Source organism: Phaethon lepturus, unplaced genomic scaffold (assembly GCF_000687285.1).
Source record: "Phaethon lepturus isolate BGI_N335 unplaced genomic scaffold, ASM68728v1 scaffold6557, whole genome shotgun sequence".
Lineage (NCBI taxonomy): Eukaryota > Metazoa > Chordata > Aves > Phaethontiformes > Phaethontidae > Phaethon > Phaethon lepturus.
Window position 1 is genome coordinate 12,651 of NW_010551032.1, and position 17,870 is coordinate 30,520.

Here is a 17,870-nt window from a genome sequence, read left to right on the forward strand (position 1 = left end):
TCCTTTTTATTGACTACTAGAGAACTTATATTCAAAGATCTTCTAATGCAATTATCCTTGTGTATTTTTTAATATATGGTCTATTTAGAAATCTGGAAGAGAAGACAAGGAATTAAAATTAATCAAATCTTAAAATGCTTAAAATCTAATATTTTACAGTTTCTGCAAGTATCTGCATATTTTTTTCACAATTTAGAAATGAAGAATCAGAAAAATTAATTTTCTCTCTTGAAATCCTCAGCCTGTTATGGAAGTAATTCTGTACCCCTGTTGGCAGTGCCTGGGCTCTGACAGAGGGCAGTGAGACCTGTGGTTGTGGCTAAAAATTGCTTATTGCAATTTTTTGTGTTTTGTACCTAGGTGAAATGTCAACAAAAGTGCCAAGCATCAAACTGAAAATTGATCCTCAGGACCTGCAGATCCAGACGTTTACGGTGGAGAAATTATTGGAACCATTGATAATTCAGGTACATTAGTATTGCAGAAAATAAGCTGGATAACCAAAGAGGGAAGGGAATAAGGCTGAAGAACTTTGGCTAAGGACACTATTATGAAAGGCATAATATATATACCAACAGCTCTTAGGTACTTGTAGTTTATTCTGGGTCAGAAACTGTCCAGGGGGATCTGTCTTCTTCCAGATCTGGTCATTCATATCAGCACTCCATTTTTGCAAATGCCACAGAGTAAGTACATCACAGCAAATGTTGTATGTTCTAGCTAGTCTCTTGTACAGTATTACTTAGTGAATGTTTAAATGTAGAATACGCTGCAAATGAATTTCCAACACATGAAAAGTTTCATATTGTAAGTAGATGACAGAGTGGAAGAGCCTTGAAATCTGTGGGTGAGTTTCTTTATCTGAATTTTGAACAGAATTGCATTCTGTTGCATTTTGATGCCCAAAGAACAGTGCAATTGCTGCATAGTGTATAAACTTATTTTAGTAGTTTTCCTTCCAACTAAAGAAAACTTGGACTGAGGGATTTACGAAAATACTTTCAGGTTTGTTGATAAAACTTTCTTCTTAGGAGGAGCAATTTTACTGCATATTCCAGTTCTGTTTCAAGTATGCCCTGGTTAAATGTGCAGTGCTTACTGTGTTAAAGACTCTCTCATTATCTCTATATTTGGCATGGATTCAAAATGTCTTTTTAAAACAATGGAAGGGACCTACCTGAAGACCTGACCTTGTTTTGCAAATAATGTGTATAACTAAGAAAGTGTTAAAAGATCTCTGTAGCAATATGTTACAGGGTAAAGAACAGAAAGGGCATCTTCTGTTTTGAAGCTCAAGCTGTTTTGAATTTTCTCTTCATTGTGCTTAGAACAAAGATGTTGGGGTACCTGATTTAATTAGTCAATCATGGATTCGAAATGTCTTTTTAATACAATGGAAGGGATGTGTATAACTAAGAAAGTGTTAAAAGATCTCTGTAGCAATATGTTACAGGGTAAAGAACAGAAAGGGCATCTTCTATTTTGAAGCTCAAGCTGTTTTGAATTTTCTCTTCATTGTGCTTAGAACAAAGATGTTGGGGTACCTGATTTAATTAGTCAATTACACATCGCACAAGGATGCCAGCTTATCGTTGTCCTTCAGCCTTGCCAGAATGATGTAGATCAAACTACTTTCAGAGCTGTACGCTGCTTGTTTAGTATTCTTTTCCTGGTGCCTGAGGGTATGTTTATATGTTTGTCACTGCTCTGGCTGCAGTTTGTGTAGGTACAGAAAGGTGTGACTTCATTCAGAATTTTCATTAATTTGCTAATGTACAGAGAATACTTTGTTGTTTTTCAGATTGTGAAGATGGTCAGGTATAATGGCTATGAAGTAGTTTCCAGTGGCTGATTGATTAAGATCTGTCCAAGCTCTTTGAGGAATGCCTCTTACAAGACAATAACTTTTTGTTTAATAGGTTATGTTAACAATCAGCAAACAAAACTGATACTGGGAGGATAACTGTTGGTAAATAGAGCAAAGCCGGATTGAATACTGTACTCTGGCTGTTACTCTGTTTATATACATGTAGGAATTGGGGGTGCACAGCTTATTAGAAAAAGGTAGGGACATATCTACCAAGTTTTATATTATTTCAATTTTTTCAATTTGCAACTCTTCTATTTTTACAAAAAGAGATAAAGAAAATAATTTTAATTATGAATGAAAGAATTCTTATTGTACTTGGACAACTATTAGAGGAAAAAGTGTTATTTCTCATACAACTCATGGGCTTCATTGACTGTACTCATCCAAGCTTAGATACATGGTAAATTTTGTTATTCCAGGAATGGACTTCTTTTCACACACACTGCTCTGATGACATCTTTCCTTCTCTGTCCTGGGAGCTAGTCCTTTGCATGCTGTTTCCCTAGACTTGCCAAAGGGTGGTGACCAGATACAAGGGAACAGTCAGATTATAATTAGAGGCAGCACATAATGATTGGAGGGAAGAAGAATACAGAGATGAAATATGAGGACAATAAAATGATGAAAAGCAAAGAGGTGTTGATCATGTTTTGTAACAGTTCTAGGAAAAGTTGCTCTTAGAAATCAGTTAATTCATTGAAATAAGTTTCTCTTTAACAAGTAAAGTATTTCCCTGTTTGAAACTTTTGCCACTTCCTAACTCATCCAGTTTCTTTTATTCATTTTTCACTATCTTCAGAATTTCTTTTCTTATTTTTGACTTGATCTTCTCTTCCTCCCTTACTCATTTGTGCCTTCTGGAAGATTCTTTTCTTCATAAAGTAACCTTTTTATCGTTACTTCATTTCCAGCTGTTATTAACTGAGCTGCCTCTCATTCATTTTGTCTGATTTTTGCCTGGGTGTGACTGACAGTGTATAAAACCTCAGTTAACAGTTCAGTGGTTTGTGGGAAGTCATCAAGCTGGAGTATCAGATATGGATGGATTATAAAGTTAGTTTCAGGGTAGTAGTAATAGACGTCTTGACAGACTGCATTTTAAACCTTCTCTTGTATACCAGTAGGTCAGACTGTGCTCAGGCAGCTGCAACACTGTGCATATTTTTAGAGGAGATGAAGAAATGTAAATTTTGGGCTGAGTTTTGCAGGATAAAAGAAACCTGACAAAACAAAGAAATACAGTTCCAGAACAAAACAAAGAAACCATCTAATTTTAAAGCTCTTCTTCAGCATCTTTGAAAAGCTGGAGTCTGTTAAAAATGGAAATGTTTTGGTTCAAAGAGGATATGATTTTGGCTGTCTTTACCCCTCTCAACCTTAATGCTTCGTTTATTTCCTAACAGAACTGTGGAAGGGAAACTTGCATTTTGAGTGGGAAGGAGACAGGAAAAACGTTGAAAATACAAAAGCAGGGATTAAAACTAATACTCAATGAAGGATGATTGTGATGCTGGAAAAGCAATAAATGAAAACTGATCTATGATTAGAAGGAGAGTCAGACCAGTCACAGATAAAAATGAATAGTATTATGCTCTGGCCTGATTCACTTAGCAGCTGTTGCTTTGAACACAGTTGGACTTTATTTTGAGATTGACATTCTAATATATATATTTAATAGTCTTGTAATGCTCTCGTAGGAGAGAGGCAGTGGAAGTGTTTGAACTTCTCTGAAGTCTGTCCTAGCCAGTTACCCTGCGTGTTAGAGCAGTCATTAGGTTAACGGCATCAATATAAGAGAAAATGAAGTCAAAACTAGCCTATATGGGCTTTGCTAGATTGTATCTCTTCCTTGCAATCTCCAGTTGGCTGTGGTGATTACTCTGAAAGTGTGAAAACAGTGCAACGCATTGTTTTGTATAAAACCTTCACTGACTTGGCAACTTCTCCATCCTTGGAATAAAACAATGTCCCTAAATTACAGTGTTTGGGGGATGCAGGGGCAGCAGTCTCACGGCATTTCTCTCTTTGTGTCCCAAACAGTGGCCTGACCCAGGGTGGTAAATTCAAAAAGTGCTGTGCAGGTCTCTGCAGACAGAAACTTGGATGTTGGAAGTGGCATAACTGCGTTAGCCTAATTCTGTGTCCAACCTTGTAAACTGCACCCTCGTGGGGATGTACTGCTAGCCACACTCTGTTTTCTGCGTATTGCAGAAAAGTTTCTTTAATCCTGTCCAATTGTCCCCTCACCAGAAGGGGTTCCCTCTGTCTGTAGCCTTTGTTTTATTCCAGGTGCTTTGAGGACATTAGTTTTGAAAGGAGGGGTTTTAGGTAAAGTTTTCTATCAATGCATCTGGCACATTGAAAATGGTAGTTGCCAAAATTGACATCATTCAGGTGACAGCTGCCTTGATGTAAATTGGGTACGTGGTCGGACAAACCATCTTTCCTTAATTCTGGGCTTTTATCAGAGATGTATTCTGTCATGGAGCAATTAGAGCGAAGCAATCAGTAGATCATAAAGCATTTTCATTTGCATAGCTGATGTCTACTATTTGTCATGCTTGTGCTGGATTTACTCACAAAATATAACAATTAATGTAATGGAAAATATCCTCTTGTTCTATCTCATCGTCAGAGACTTAAGGCTGTTTAATCTCTTTGCTGTACTATGTAATGATTACAGTTATGGCTAGGTATAAATTTGCTACTGTAGAAAGCTATTATAAGGCTTTTTTTCCTTTTGAATTTACATACAAGTAGAAGTTTTGAAAAATATGACTTGATGAGATTCATATAGCTTCATTAATTCACACAGGAAACACTTCATAACTGCCTTTGCAGTCATTTTAAGTTGTATAAGCTGTAAATTTGTCACTTATTTGGATACTGTATCTAAAGCTCTCTATGTATTTACATATATACACACACACTTCAAGTATGTGCTGTGTGTGGGTATGTATACATAAGCAAATATTTGTAGAGCTTTTCTTTGCCAAACCTCTTGCTTCCATCTCTTTATATTTTATACATACATACAAGCTAAGGAAAGTTTATGGCTGCAAGAGATAGGCAAGTTTTACAGAATATGTATGAATATCCATGTATTTTAGAGTCCCTTGCATCACTGATGAAAAACAGGCAAGTTGAAAGGCATTTATTCTCCCGTCATGCACACGAACAAAAGTTTGCTCGCATGGAAAACATACGTTGTTGGTTTTAGCTCTGTGTATGGTGGGTTTACTTTATGCATGCTGAAAGTGATTAACTAGTATTTATTTGTATGGGCAATACTTTGGATTTGAAACAGTGAGCAGGGGGTTCTGCTGTTGTCATTAGATCACTGAGTTCATGTCTTTTTTCAAGTGTCTAGGGATTGCAGTTACAGTGAGCTAAATTTTAAACGAAAAAGAATGTTTTATGATTGCTTTAAAACACTTTTATATTAATTTCAAAGGTGAACAAAATCTTTTGATACGTGACGTACTAAGACATTGTTTCTTTAACTACTGCAATATTAGAAGATTGTAAGTGCTGTTAGGAACTGAATATAGCATTGGAAGAACTGCTGCACAGTTCCTTAGGAATTCAGTATTTGGAATAAATCCCACCCCTTCAGCCTAATATATTTATGGAAACAACAGGCAACAACAACATGATTCAACTATCCTACTGTGGTGGCGTATAGGCTTGAAAATATCACTTAAAAAAACCCCTTCTGCCTCTAGCACAACTCTGTTGCTCCTACCAGAGATACAAAATAACCTCTTGACAATGATTTCCACTGAATGCTGGGAGACCTGCTGTATATGGCAATTAGAAGGTGTTAATAACTGGGAAATGTAGTCGGGTATGAGCAGGATTAGTGGGGATGTGTTTTTCTTATAATGATATGTTGACTGTGTATTCTGCCACTACAGTACAAGCTATGTTGTTGCCTATGGATCAAAAGGGCACACTATAGAACTACTGCATAGTTCAATTCTTTCTGTGTAGAATCTGCATAAAGTTTTTGCATTCCTTATCAAGATTCTGTGTTAGAGAGTTCAGAGTGGTTTTTCTGTATTTCTTAATCGCCATGAGACAAGCACTACCTATCAAATTTTGACTTGTATTTGAGATCAGAAGCTGCCTCTGCTATTTCCTGACAGGGATGCTGAAGATAAAGGACCTTACAGTCAAGAATTTTCACCTGCAGGAGTTATTATTTTTCATATTTTTCCATTTGTTTTGTTTCCTTTCCTCTTCCAAACCACATGAATGAACAGTATATAGGATGGTATTTTACATAAAAAGGAGACTACAGTAAAAAATCTGAGAAATAGAATGTATTATTTTCTGGGAATGGTGATTAAATAGTTAAGACACTTTAAAAATGTCTCCTACTTGATAGATTTTTGGGGCAGCATCCAATTTTTTACAGTGTCTTATGCCTTTCCTGTTGGAAGTATCAGCCTACAATCTCTTTACCTCACTTTTAAAAATATGATCATTGAAACTGCATTAAATGTTCTAGAACTAATGTTAGAGGGTTTGTAAAAAGAAAAGATATTAAGATTAGTATTCCCAGTGCATTCTCTACAAGCTGGCTGATTTATGTGCAATTAACAATTTCATTTACCTTCTTTGAGCCACAGTCAGAAAAATACCCAAACCCTCTTCAACAATCTGAGCCACAGTTATTTATGTTGCTGTCTCCCTTGTGACATGCCAAAGCAGTCGATGTCCAGTAGCTGGTCCTTTTTCCCCCCAAATTCCACATGAACAATGTAGGGGTCAGGGCTTTTGTCTTTCAAAGGTTTGTTTATAGAAATGCTTCCCAGAGGATGTTTGTCAGTTACTTTTAAAAGTACTGATTAATGAAAAGCACTAAAGTGCATGAATTCATGGACAAGATCCAAAGGTGAGCTAGGGCACAGCTAGCACAACTCTCATTATATACCTGTGAGTGGAGCCCTTTTCCATAGAACAGCTCAAACCACAAGCTGTACTGCAGCCATTAGCTAAATTTGCCTGCTGGAGTGAGAAATTCATACACAGCTTTTGCTTTGCTTATACAATATTGCTGATGGTTTGAATGCCATTTTATTAAATAAAATGAAGCAATTATATACATATAAAAGGTGTTCACTGAGCTCCAAGACTAGAGCTGTACTTCGTGTTATACTATCAGGTGTTCTAGCACAGAGAGCAGAATAGAAGGAGGATTAAAAAACATCAGTGAAGTTAAAACATACTTTATTTTCATTAAAATATCTATATAACACTTTTAAAATCTTTTAGGAGCCTTTCCTTAGTGTGACAGCTTAAGCAATGCTGTAGAGAATAGTCTGTTAGAAACATGCTGTTAGAAATGTGGAGGCTGTGCTCAGATGATGAGGAATGTGGAGTGGGATGCTATATAAAAATAAGTTCTTTATGGTTGTTGAAGTACATTGTTAAAACCGTAATTTGGACAAGGCTGCAGTAAGCCTACATTCTGGGTAAAATGATGTACAATTTTAATGTTGAGAGCCCCCCAGAGAATTCTAAAGTGCTGAGTTCTGACCACTGTGATCCTCCTTTTAAGAAGACAGAGCGTTTTGAAATGTATTTACACTCATTTGGGTGTTTGCTTCTAACATAACTTGGGAGATTTAAGCTGGAAGTATGGGAAGATTCAGCACTGATTATAATTCCTGCCTTGGCTGAAGCCTCCTTAGATAGCATTAACATTTTTTTTTTTTCTTTAATCATGAGGGAACTTTAAAATAAGCAGTGTCAGGAGTTTGCATCAGGGTTAACGTGACAGTGAGATTTCTATTGACTTTGCTTGGATTATACAGGAAGAAGAATGCAAACATGAGGCATATTAAGTAAAATTTATCTGTCAAACTTGATTCAATAGTTTTGCCCATTCTCAGTATGTATGCTGAGCTTGCCTGTCTCTCTCTAAAGCAGAGGGAATGTCATTGATTATTCCCAACTATATGAACTTGATTTTTTAAAATTTTGAGAACAATATAAATTCACTTATTGTACAAATTATACCACTGTTGTCTTTTTTTTTTTTTTAATGTAGGTTACAACACTAGTGAACTGTCCACAGAATCCCTCTAGTAAGAAAAAGGGTCGTTCCAAAAGAGCTCGTGTCTTGCTAGCTTCTGTGGAAGAAGCCACTTGGAATCTGTTGGACAAGGGGGAAAAAATTGCCAAGGAAGCAATTGTGTTTAAAGATGAACTTCATGCAGCACTTGCTGATGTCCAGAAAGAGAGTAAGTATATGACAAATAATTTAGGTGCCACAGGGAATAAGTTTAACCATGTAACACTGGTATCAAAATGAAGCTAGGATATCCATGAGAAACATGTTTTGATGTGCAAATGTCTGAACTTTACGTTGTCTAATTGTATCTTCTGAGATACCACTTACAAGGAGGTAATACATGCAAGCTGTTTTTTGTGGAAAAACAGCAGACTACTTATCAGTAGACATTTTGGTCTTGTGTGTGGTTCCTCCTCCCCCTTCTCCCCTCAATGAAGACAGGATGCCCCTTGTTAATTTTAGTGGCTGTTAAGCACAAGTCTAAGTTAATGCATGCTTTAATGCTCTTCTTGAAAAGAACTGTTTACCTGAATCTGGGATTAAGGCATTTTAGTTAAAAATTTAAAACCAGAAATCTTCCCTCTTTTGTGCAGTAGTAAGGACTTAATTTGAGAAGGTATAATAGTCCTGTTTGAAGGTATGTTTTGAGACTTCAGTAGGAGGAAGATGGATTCTTTAATCTACTTGAAAGAATCATCCTGTCATGATAGAGCAACTCACCTTTGGTGAGTTCTGCCGTATTCCATTTCCGTATGGTCTACCTCCCTGTTTCCAACCAGACTCCCAGAATAGGACTAGGTTTTATGATCTGCTGAGAATACTGTATTAGCCACTTTCAGGCTCTTTGTTGCTTTTTTGCCTTTTTTTTTTTTTTTTTTTTTAAGAAATCCTACCCACTTGAAAGTCGATTGAGGATATCCAGTTTGATTTTGCCGTTCCTGCAGAAATCCACCTTGAAAATTGATTCAGGAGAAGATTTCAGAGAAAAAAAGGGACAGTAGAGCAGTGCTTTTAGTGCGTGGTCATTGGAGAATTATATCCTTTCATCAGTGCTCTGTGAATTTTGTAAACAAATAGTTCCCAAGGGTTACCTGGAATCAAATTAAGAGAGGCTGATGAAAGCCTTCCCAAACAAGTGGGAGCAGACAAGCAAAGAACAATGGTCTGTACCATACAGTTATTGTCAGGCCATGGTTTTATCAAGGGGCAAAGTGGGCTTCAGTTGCCTTTTCACTACTGAGCAGTTCAGGGTAGTGATTACTAGCTATTGGCTTCCTCTGGATCCAGAGGTGGTTGCATTTTAGAGTTTGATATATGCGTATGGTGTCTGAGATACCTTAAGGTTCTTTGTGATTAAAAGTGTTATGACCAGCAAATATCATTGTTATCTGTCACACTGATCAGCTGAGGCTTTAAAAAAAAAAAAAAAATCATTCATTTTGGAGTACTCTTAAAATGTGAGCCCATCCGTTTCAGGCCGATAACACAAGACAAGAATAAAATATATAGTTCTTTATTGATTTTTATACATGGATAATATAAAAATATTTCACATTTTCAATTTATTTATTGATTCCTAGCCAAGACCAGAGATAACTACAAAAATAAATAATACATAAAGTAGATTATATACACCTCATACATTTTAGAAGAAAGTTAAGTCCATGTTATCACCTATCGTTACGCAATGACAAATTGAGCATTCATAGCCGATCTTCCTCCAAGGATTTGCCAAACTGCACAAGTTAATTTTTAAGAAGTTGGTGAACAATTGTAAATGAATAGCAGTTTGTTAATTTTGCAGATATTCTTAGTCCTTTGAAGCTGTGTATTATTTTTAATTTGTGGTATGCCACATCACATGTAACTTTATTGCCTATTATTCGAGTCACATTCTGCTGCTGTTAAATGTCTGATGTTATTTACTTCAAGCTTTTTGAAAGGATGTGGGTCATAAACTGTGCCTGCATGCAGTCACCTGCCATGCATATCATAGTTTATAGTATTTAATTTTCTGTGGGCATATTTTTCTGTGGTGACTGGCAGATATTTTTATTAATATGCTCTTTAAATATATTATGAATTTTTGCATGTGGCCACAGCTTACATTTACTGTATAGTAGGATTTTGAAACAATAATATAGATGATTTCATTCAGATGTGAACCCAAAGTACTAGTCCCAGAGCTGCACACCAATGTCTGGAAAGAATAAATATTTTTTCACCTCTTCTTGCATTTTAGCTTGTTGCTCACTGAACTTGTTGAGTTGAAGACTGTTACATGAGAATTAAATGCTTGTTTCTTTTGAAGTCAATCGTCAGTGTGAAAATGCTGCTTTGTTACTTTTGGAGCTCATTAATAGAAGTTCCTTTTAGAGGAATGATAGACTTTTTTCAAGCTGCTGCTGATAATCCTGTTCATACTAACGTTTTGGGGAATAAAGGGGCAAATTAGTAGGATAGAAGTGAACAGTGGATGTAAGATAAATGGAAGATTTGTTGTATTTAATTCATCTGATGCATTAGTGACTCATCTAATATCTTCAGAAATGGGGACATGGGTATGGCTTCACTGACTACAGTTCAGTCTTGACAAATGCTGTCAGTAGATGAAATTTTGGTCTCAAATTCAGTTGAGTTTTGTTAGTGACATCTGAAAGAAGGTGTTGCTCTAAAGGCTGGCAGGCACATTCCCTGGATAAATCTAGTTTCTGCTTCCTTTGACATCTGCAAAGTTGTACTGAAGATTCATAGTTTTGGACCTGATAATTTTAATACAGAGGTTCTCTGCATTTCTCTTTGAGTTTCCTCTCAAAAAAGCACTTTTTAAGGCCTATCTCTATCTACATCTTGATTCACCTTCTTCTGGAACTCTACTAAATGAGTCACCAGGCAGGCCTGTGAGTGGTGGACAATATGCATGACCCAAAAATTAACTAGCCTAGTAACTGGAGAACTGCCATGGTTTCCTGTTGATCTGGTTTGGTGAAGCTTTGTTAAAGGGTACTCATGTTCACATTTTTCTTCTAAAACAGTGTAGTAAACCCAAATATAAGTATTGTGAAAAATTCTCACTGCCAGATTTCGTGTATGCATCAGACCCCCCCGCCCCTTCTGACTCATAATGTGCTGTGAATTAATGGTAAAATAACTGACCCCTATACAAAGGAATAAGAAGCATCATTCAACCATGAATGCTTCTGACACTAAACATCAGACTATAATTAATGTCCTGATTCTGATATTTAATCTATTTTAAGACAAAACAGTGATGTAGTTTATATGGGGAAATGTTCTCTTAGGAATTTGCAATAAAGTCTAGTATTATACTTACGATAATGATTTTTTGCATTTATGTCAAGGTGTGATTGCTTATAGTTTTCATACAGTTGTACAGGCATAGCTAAAATGTTTGGTATTTATTACCATTGCTTACTGACTATATATGGTCAGAAACACAACAGTTGTTGTCTGCATTGTTTCTATCTATTGCAATGTCAATGTTTCATGTGTTCAGCTGTTATCATGCTCAAGTGTGTTCCTAGATAAGCCTTTCATCACAAGTAAGGGTGAGTTGAAAGCACGTTACTTGCTGGAGTTACATCTTGAGCCTTCAGTTACTCTTTAAGAGGAAATTAGAGAAAGGATATTTACTAAAGGAAGGGGATAGTCGTCTCTTGTATTAAACTATATTCTTACTTGTCCCCCCTACAAAAATCTTAAGAATAAGCTTAACTTTCTCATCCTACATTGAGGTACATGTATATGCTCTGCATCTAAGGGACTTTCATTCTGCGACACAGAATTTAGGTATTAAAGTGGCTTAAAATAATCTGTACTCTACGTACTTTTCATCAAACCAAGAACAGGTCCCTTGCAGAAAAGCTTCTGACATCACCGTCACTGGATCAGGTGTCCCTGAGTGGGAAAGGGGGAATAAAGAGATGGGTGTAAGGCATGAAGGGGGTGTGTGGTGGCTCTGATTACACGATGGAAAGCACTGTATGAGATGTGGAAGTGGAACTTCCTGGTATGCAGCGGTGAAAGAATTGCAATGCAACAGAATACAGCAGTATCTGAGTGGGGTAGGAGACTGTGTGGCAGGAGAAGAATGTCCCATTAACATCTACAGAAAGCTATTGTGAGAATCTGAGTTACCATGGTGTTGAATATTAGGAACATGCAGGAGGTATCAATCTGCTTTGCCCTGACACTGATAGTGTCACTTCCAACTGGCTGGCTGAAGCAGCATCTTTTATTTGCTGTAGCAGATGGAGATGGTATTTGTGGGAGCAGAACAGGTGATTATACTAGTGACTAGTATTGTTTCATCTCTTGTTTTCAGAAAGGGTAGGTTGTTTTGTGCTCTGATGTGACATTGACTCCCAACCTTCTCTGGTACTGATTCTGCTTATGTGTGTGTTCATGCCTGCAGAACTTGAGGCTGCAAATACTATAAAATGACTTTATAATTAGTCTAAACCATTGATTCCCCCCCAAGTTTGAGACTAAGACATTTGAAATCCTCTACTTTAGTGACTCTGGTATGTCCCTCCCTCCCTTAGTCAATGGGCTCCCTCTGACAACTGTGTTTCTCTGGAGCTGCAAATCCACCAGCCTCTAATGATGCAGTTCACAGGAGTGGGTGACAGGACTTGGCAACAAGTGGGAGGACACAAGAATGGCATAAAATTCACTGCATTCCATGTGGGTTTCACACTACTGCAGTTAGAAAATAAGAGGAGAAAGCCAGATGTAAAAACAAATGAGAGAGAAATGTAATGCTTAGATAGGATTTAGTAGGAGAAAAAAAATCTCTTCAAAGAAATAAAAGAAAACATAATTCTGAAGGTCTTGCCTAAAACAATAAAGAACAGTCAGCTGTTGTCGAACGCTGTCTCTGAGTGGTGCTCACTGACTGCAGTTAGTGTTATTATAGTAAGTATCTGTATAGACAGCTTGCCTGCCATCGGCCAGCAGCCCAGCAGAAGTGCATTCCTTTTGTCAGCTATTTGCCAACAGGCTTACAGTTGACTTGTTTCTAAATGAATTTGCATGTAAGCTTTTTTTTTTACGTTTTTGATGCTGGATAAAATGCATGGATCCTCTAACCCTTTTAAAAATTACCTATGGCTGAACTGTGCTTTTACCTTTCCCTATGCCCGAGCATAGATTTTTGTAAGCATGTGCATAAGTAGCAGTCATTTGACAGTAGCATTAGCCATCAGTAGCCCATCAGCTGATGGTAGCAATGCCATTTACTTTTGGAGTCATCTGTCTGTGTGTGCTGAATAGAGTCTTGGGACTATCTGCCTTCTAATAATTATGTAGTGGTGATATATCCTGCCTTTGGCTCTTTGAATTGCTTCTCATTTGAATGTCTGAAATAATTGAAATACTATGAATATTCCCATCTTTCTGCTTCCCTATTTTTGCCACTAAAAAGGCACTGTCTTTCATGTTTCATTGTATGTGAGAAATGTAATTATGGAAGAATAGCCACTTGATGGCAATTACAATAAAATGGATGAAATTGCATTGAACTGTCATGCTGTCTACCACATTTTAAGAAAGTTCTAACATCATGTTGTTGGAGCTGTCATTTTCTGCTGCTGGTACTCATAGCTTCTATCTGCCTAGGCTGCATTTCATAGCTCTGTTTCTGGCTTATGATTTTGTAGTTGTTCATCTGGCCATCCCAGCTTATGTCCAATTCATTTCAGAAGTATTGGTCATATTTACACCCTTCTGGCTTGTCTTTGCTCACACGCTTGATTGCAGAATCACAGAACGGTTGAGGTTGGAAGTGACCTCTGGAGGTCATCTGGTCCAATCCCCCAGCTCAGGCAGGGCCAGCAGTCTGCCCAGGACCATGGCCAGTCAGCTTTTGAATATCTCTGAGGATGGAGACTCCTACAATCTTCCTGGTCAGCTGGTGCCAGTCAATCTCACAGTGAAAAAATGTTTTCTGATGATGAAATGTCCTGTGTGTCAGTTTGTGCCACTGCCATTTGCCCTGTCACTGGGCACCACTGAGAACAGTCTGTCTCTGTCTTCTTTGCACCCTCCCTTCGGGTATTTGTATGTACTGGTAAGATCTTCTGAGGTTTCTCTTCTCTAGCCTGAACAGTCCCAGCTGTCTCAGCCTTTCCTCATATTTGAGATGCTCTAGTCCCTTAATCATCCTTGTGGCTCAAGTCCTCAGAAGATACCAGTGTTGAAATGGTACTATTTTCAGATTTTAGGATTATTTGAGGTTTTTGAAGTGTCTCAGGTGCTTGAAGGACAACCAAATCCATATGACCATTGTCTTCCGGAAGGCACAATAGCAGAGACCTGGGCAAATAATCACATGTGGGGCCTGTGAATGTGCAGTTCAGCCTTGTGTTTATGGGTAGGGGGAAACATTATATTAGAGGCTTCTGAGGAGCTACTGTGCTGTCAGGAGATTATATTTTTTGTTCCCAGCTTTTATTAAATATTCCGGGTAATAGCACTGTCTCCTATCCTCAGCTAAGCTATATCTCACTTCTGTCCTGACCCATTCAGTTACTAACACATAGGCTCACCATTCACTCCTGTCTGTGCTTTTCATAACTGAGCACTTTTACTCCTTCCTAACCAAGCAGTTCCTTTCGAATATGTAGCTCTGCTTTCCTGGTCAGTTTTGTTTGGAGCACTTTTACTGTGTACAAAGAGACTCTACTAGCAGGATATACAGAACTTAAAAAATAGTTGGTTATTGGCTAACACATACAGTAGGTTGCTCAGTCCCTTGTTAGTCTTAGCTAAGTGTTGATGTATTTATTACCGCCAGTAATGCTAGCCAGACAATTGTCAGTCCTGTGGGAAAATGTTGGCCTCTGCTCCTTTGGAACTGTGGCTCAGTTTTCCAGAGCTACCATCTTGCAAGTTCCTGGGTCTTTCTGCCTAAGGCTTATAACTTTTCATGTCGGTATTTTTTTCTTCTTGGATTCTTTGAATGCCAATTGCTACTATCTCTACAGCTCTACTTCTGTTTGTGTTTTTACTTATCCTGTGTGATGCTAGCTAACATACTTTCTTGCACCTTACCAAAAATTTTCTCAGCTAAGGTCACACAGTTGTATGACACCAAACTAGGCCTTGGATCACAAAAAGCTGAGACACAGGACTTGAGGATTCCACATAGTCTTCCTCTGGTTGGTTGATTGTCTCACTCTTCCCTCCCCCCCATTTTCCTCTCAAAGTAACAAGTTCTATTTTCTTTTCTTATTGCCTTCTCTTTATTAATCCTCAGTTTCTCTAAACTTAACTAGTTTTCAACTTAAGTTCTTCTGAACTGAATCAGATTCTGTGCCTAAGAAGTTTTAGGTTCCCCGAAGGTCACCAAGTTGACTTGCTACTTATCCTTGTACCCTGGGAAGTATGTGAGGTTAACAGACCACATTTATCTTGGGCTACAAACCTATTTGCAAATCTGGCTTAAAGTGCTGAGTCAGAGTAAGTTAATAGCTGCTTTGCCTTTGTTTGGATGGCACAAGACACTGCAAAAAGAGTAGTGCATCTAGTCTGTTTGCTCACCTTGTAAGTAAATGCTAATAAATGACAGGTAGTAGAATACTGTGTGCTGTTTTCTTCCTCTCTTTATAAACACTTCAGATGTTCTCTATGTGTAAAAAAAAAAAACCACCAAAAGTCAGTCCATAAATAGTGGAATGAGGAGAACCTGTCTTCCTTCAAATTTGCATCTCATCACTTCTGTAGATTATTTGAAGCTTCGTAGTAGGTGAGCTCTTGCCATGACCAGCTTGTCATCAGTGAGAGCTGTAACTTGGTCTCTTTCCTGATTTCCTGTTTTCATGGAAAAGTAGTTAGCTAACTTCTCTTATCTTCCTCGGTGTAAGAAATTTTATTGAAGTTGTTCAGAAAGTTCAAAAGTTACCAGGTGGCCTGTGAAGCAGTGATGATGTTAATTTTACTGTCTTGGGAAACAGCATCTCCCTGATGCTTTAGTCAGTATTTGTTAAAATGAATCCTGAGGGACCAAGGTGGACAGCTCTATACTCATACATCTTAATTGCAGAAAAAATTTCTATTGTTTTATGCTTTCTTGTCTTATTAAGACATTGCATGTGTCAGCTTCATGTTTTTAAGATTCTGACAGTTATAAGGTCTGAATTCATACTACAGCATACACATTCCAAATACATAAAAAACCATGTGATGTTAACTTGTACTTTTTACAACCTCAAAGATAACATGTCAAATTTAAGATACTCAAAACCAGTAATTGGCAGGACAAACGGATGGTACTTAAATACTATGAAAATAAAATGGAGCCAGTTTTTGTTATTCATTTGCCATTGCTTGTTCTCAGGAGTTTGGAAAGTTTTCTTTCTATTTGAAGTCATAAGAGAAATGAAAGGGCAAGGATTTTAGTTTTATGAGAGTGTGTATGCACTGTATTTCCCATGTTGTTATTAACAAAAATACATCTAAATATATGTATATACATGTAAGCAGGATTTACTCTCTCCATTGTGACTTTTTATCCATCCTTTATTTGCAAGCTGATATAGTTTAATGGGTCAAATGTTTATTTTAGCAGTTTGTGCTTGTATGACAAGAGTTTTCCAGTGCTGTTCTGTGTAGAGTTCTCTCAGGGTTGTGTGATCACTAGCAAAGCTCCTCAGGTGATAATAGATTTTGAAATGCTTTTAGAAATGAGTGTAATGGCTTTTTTGTTTACCTCAGAGTTAAGTCAAGGTGACAGACTGCTGAAACTAAACTTGGGTGTTTGTTTTTGTTGTTCTTATTGTCAAATTTCATTTGCAAAACTTCATGTTGGAGAACAGCATGTTGTTATGTATTGGCACAGTTACTAGCTCCATTGCATAGATTTCACATATTTTATATCAGTCAGACATTTGAGTGTATGAGATTTTCATTCCATTAACTTATATTTATAATGAGTACAATATTTGATACTCTTCTGTGACCAGGAATTATTTAATAGCAAGGACAGCGAAGTACATACTAATATAAAAAGCAGTGACTAGAAAAATTTAACTTAGCGCCCCTGGCCTTGTTGTGTACAGTTAAGAGTAATGGTGTGATTGCAAAGGGAATTATTTCAGAATTAAATTATTCAGAACAACAGAAAGGGAACATCAGTCAAAATGTGGAACATTCTGCATGATCTGTAATAACTGACCTTCATTTCAAGGCATTAGGGCAACAAAGAGATGCCAAGTTTATTGGCGATACTTGTGACTTGCCGAATAACTGATTGAGTTTTAACAATTTTTTTTTTTTTTCCCCACATCCCGCCCTGAGTGTTGCGATATAGCCTAAGGGAATTTGTCTTCATTTTGCAGGTCAAGCCTTAAAGGTATCAGCAGAGGCATTTACCAGCGATCCCTGCTATCTGCCTAAGAGGCAGGCTGTTGTCCAAGCAGCACGATCCCTGCTTACGGCTGTCACAAGGCTTCTAATTCTGGCGGACATGGTTGATGTGGCATACTTACTGGAACACTTAACTCTGGTGAGTAGAATCTGACACTTAACTCAGACTCCCTTTAGCCAGAGAAGTGTCTGCTGATGGTTCTTTTTGCACTGAAAATTCTTTTTGTACTTGGGAATTGCAGACCTCATGCACGTAACAGTTTGGAAATTGGTGCAAGTGTAGATTCTAGATGAGACTTGTAGAATGTCCAAAAAAAGTCTACTTCTAACTCAACGTATTTGATCTGGGGAAGGAAGTGGTTATCTGTACAATTATATTTTAACTTCTTTTTACTTCTTATTTCCCATTTTCTTACTTGAACTGTAAGAGCTGTACTTGTATAGCTTTTTATACATGAAACCTTCTTGATATTTGCGGAAGGAGTAAGGAATAATTTATTTGTAGAGAATTTTAAAGGTGGAAATTTATGT

The 17,870-nt window shown here is 37.4% G+C and overlaps 1 protein-coding gene across 1 annotated transcript; it reads left to right on the top strand.

Annotated features, from left to right (window-relative positions):
• Positions 1 to 360: 360 nt before the first annotated feature.
• LOC104623587 (catenin alpha-3-like) lies at positions 361 to 17,478 on the top strand (the record flags this gene model as incomplete). Its single annotated transcript, XM_010290724.1, has 3 exons — positions 361 to 467; positions 7,929 to 8,121; positions 17,312 to 17,478. Coding segments are annotated over 3 exons (467 nt in total), but the record flags the coding sequence as incomplete, so codon positions are not given.
• Between the last annotated feature and the right edge of the window lie 392 nt (positions 17,479 to 17,870).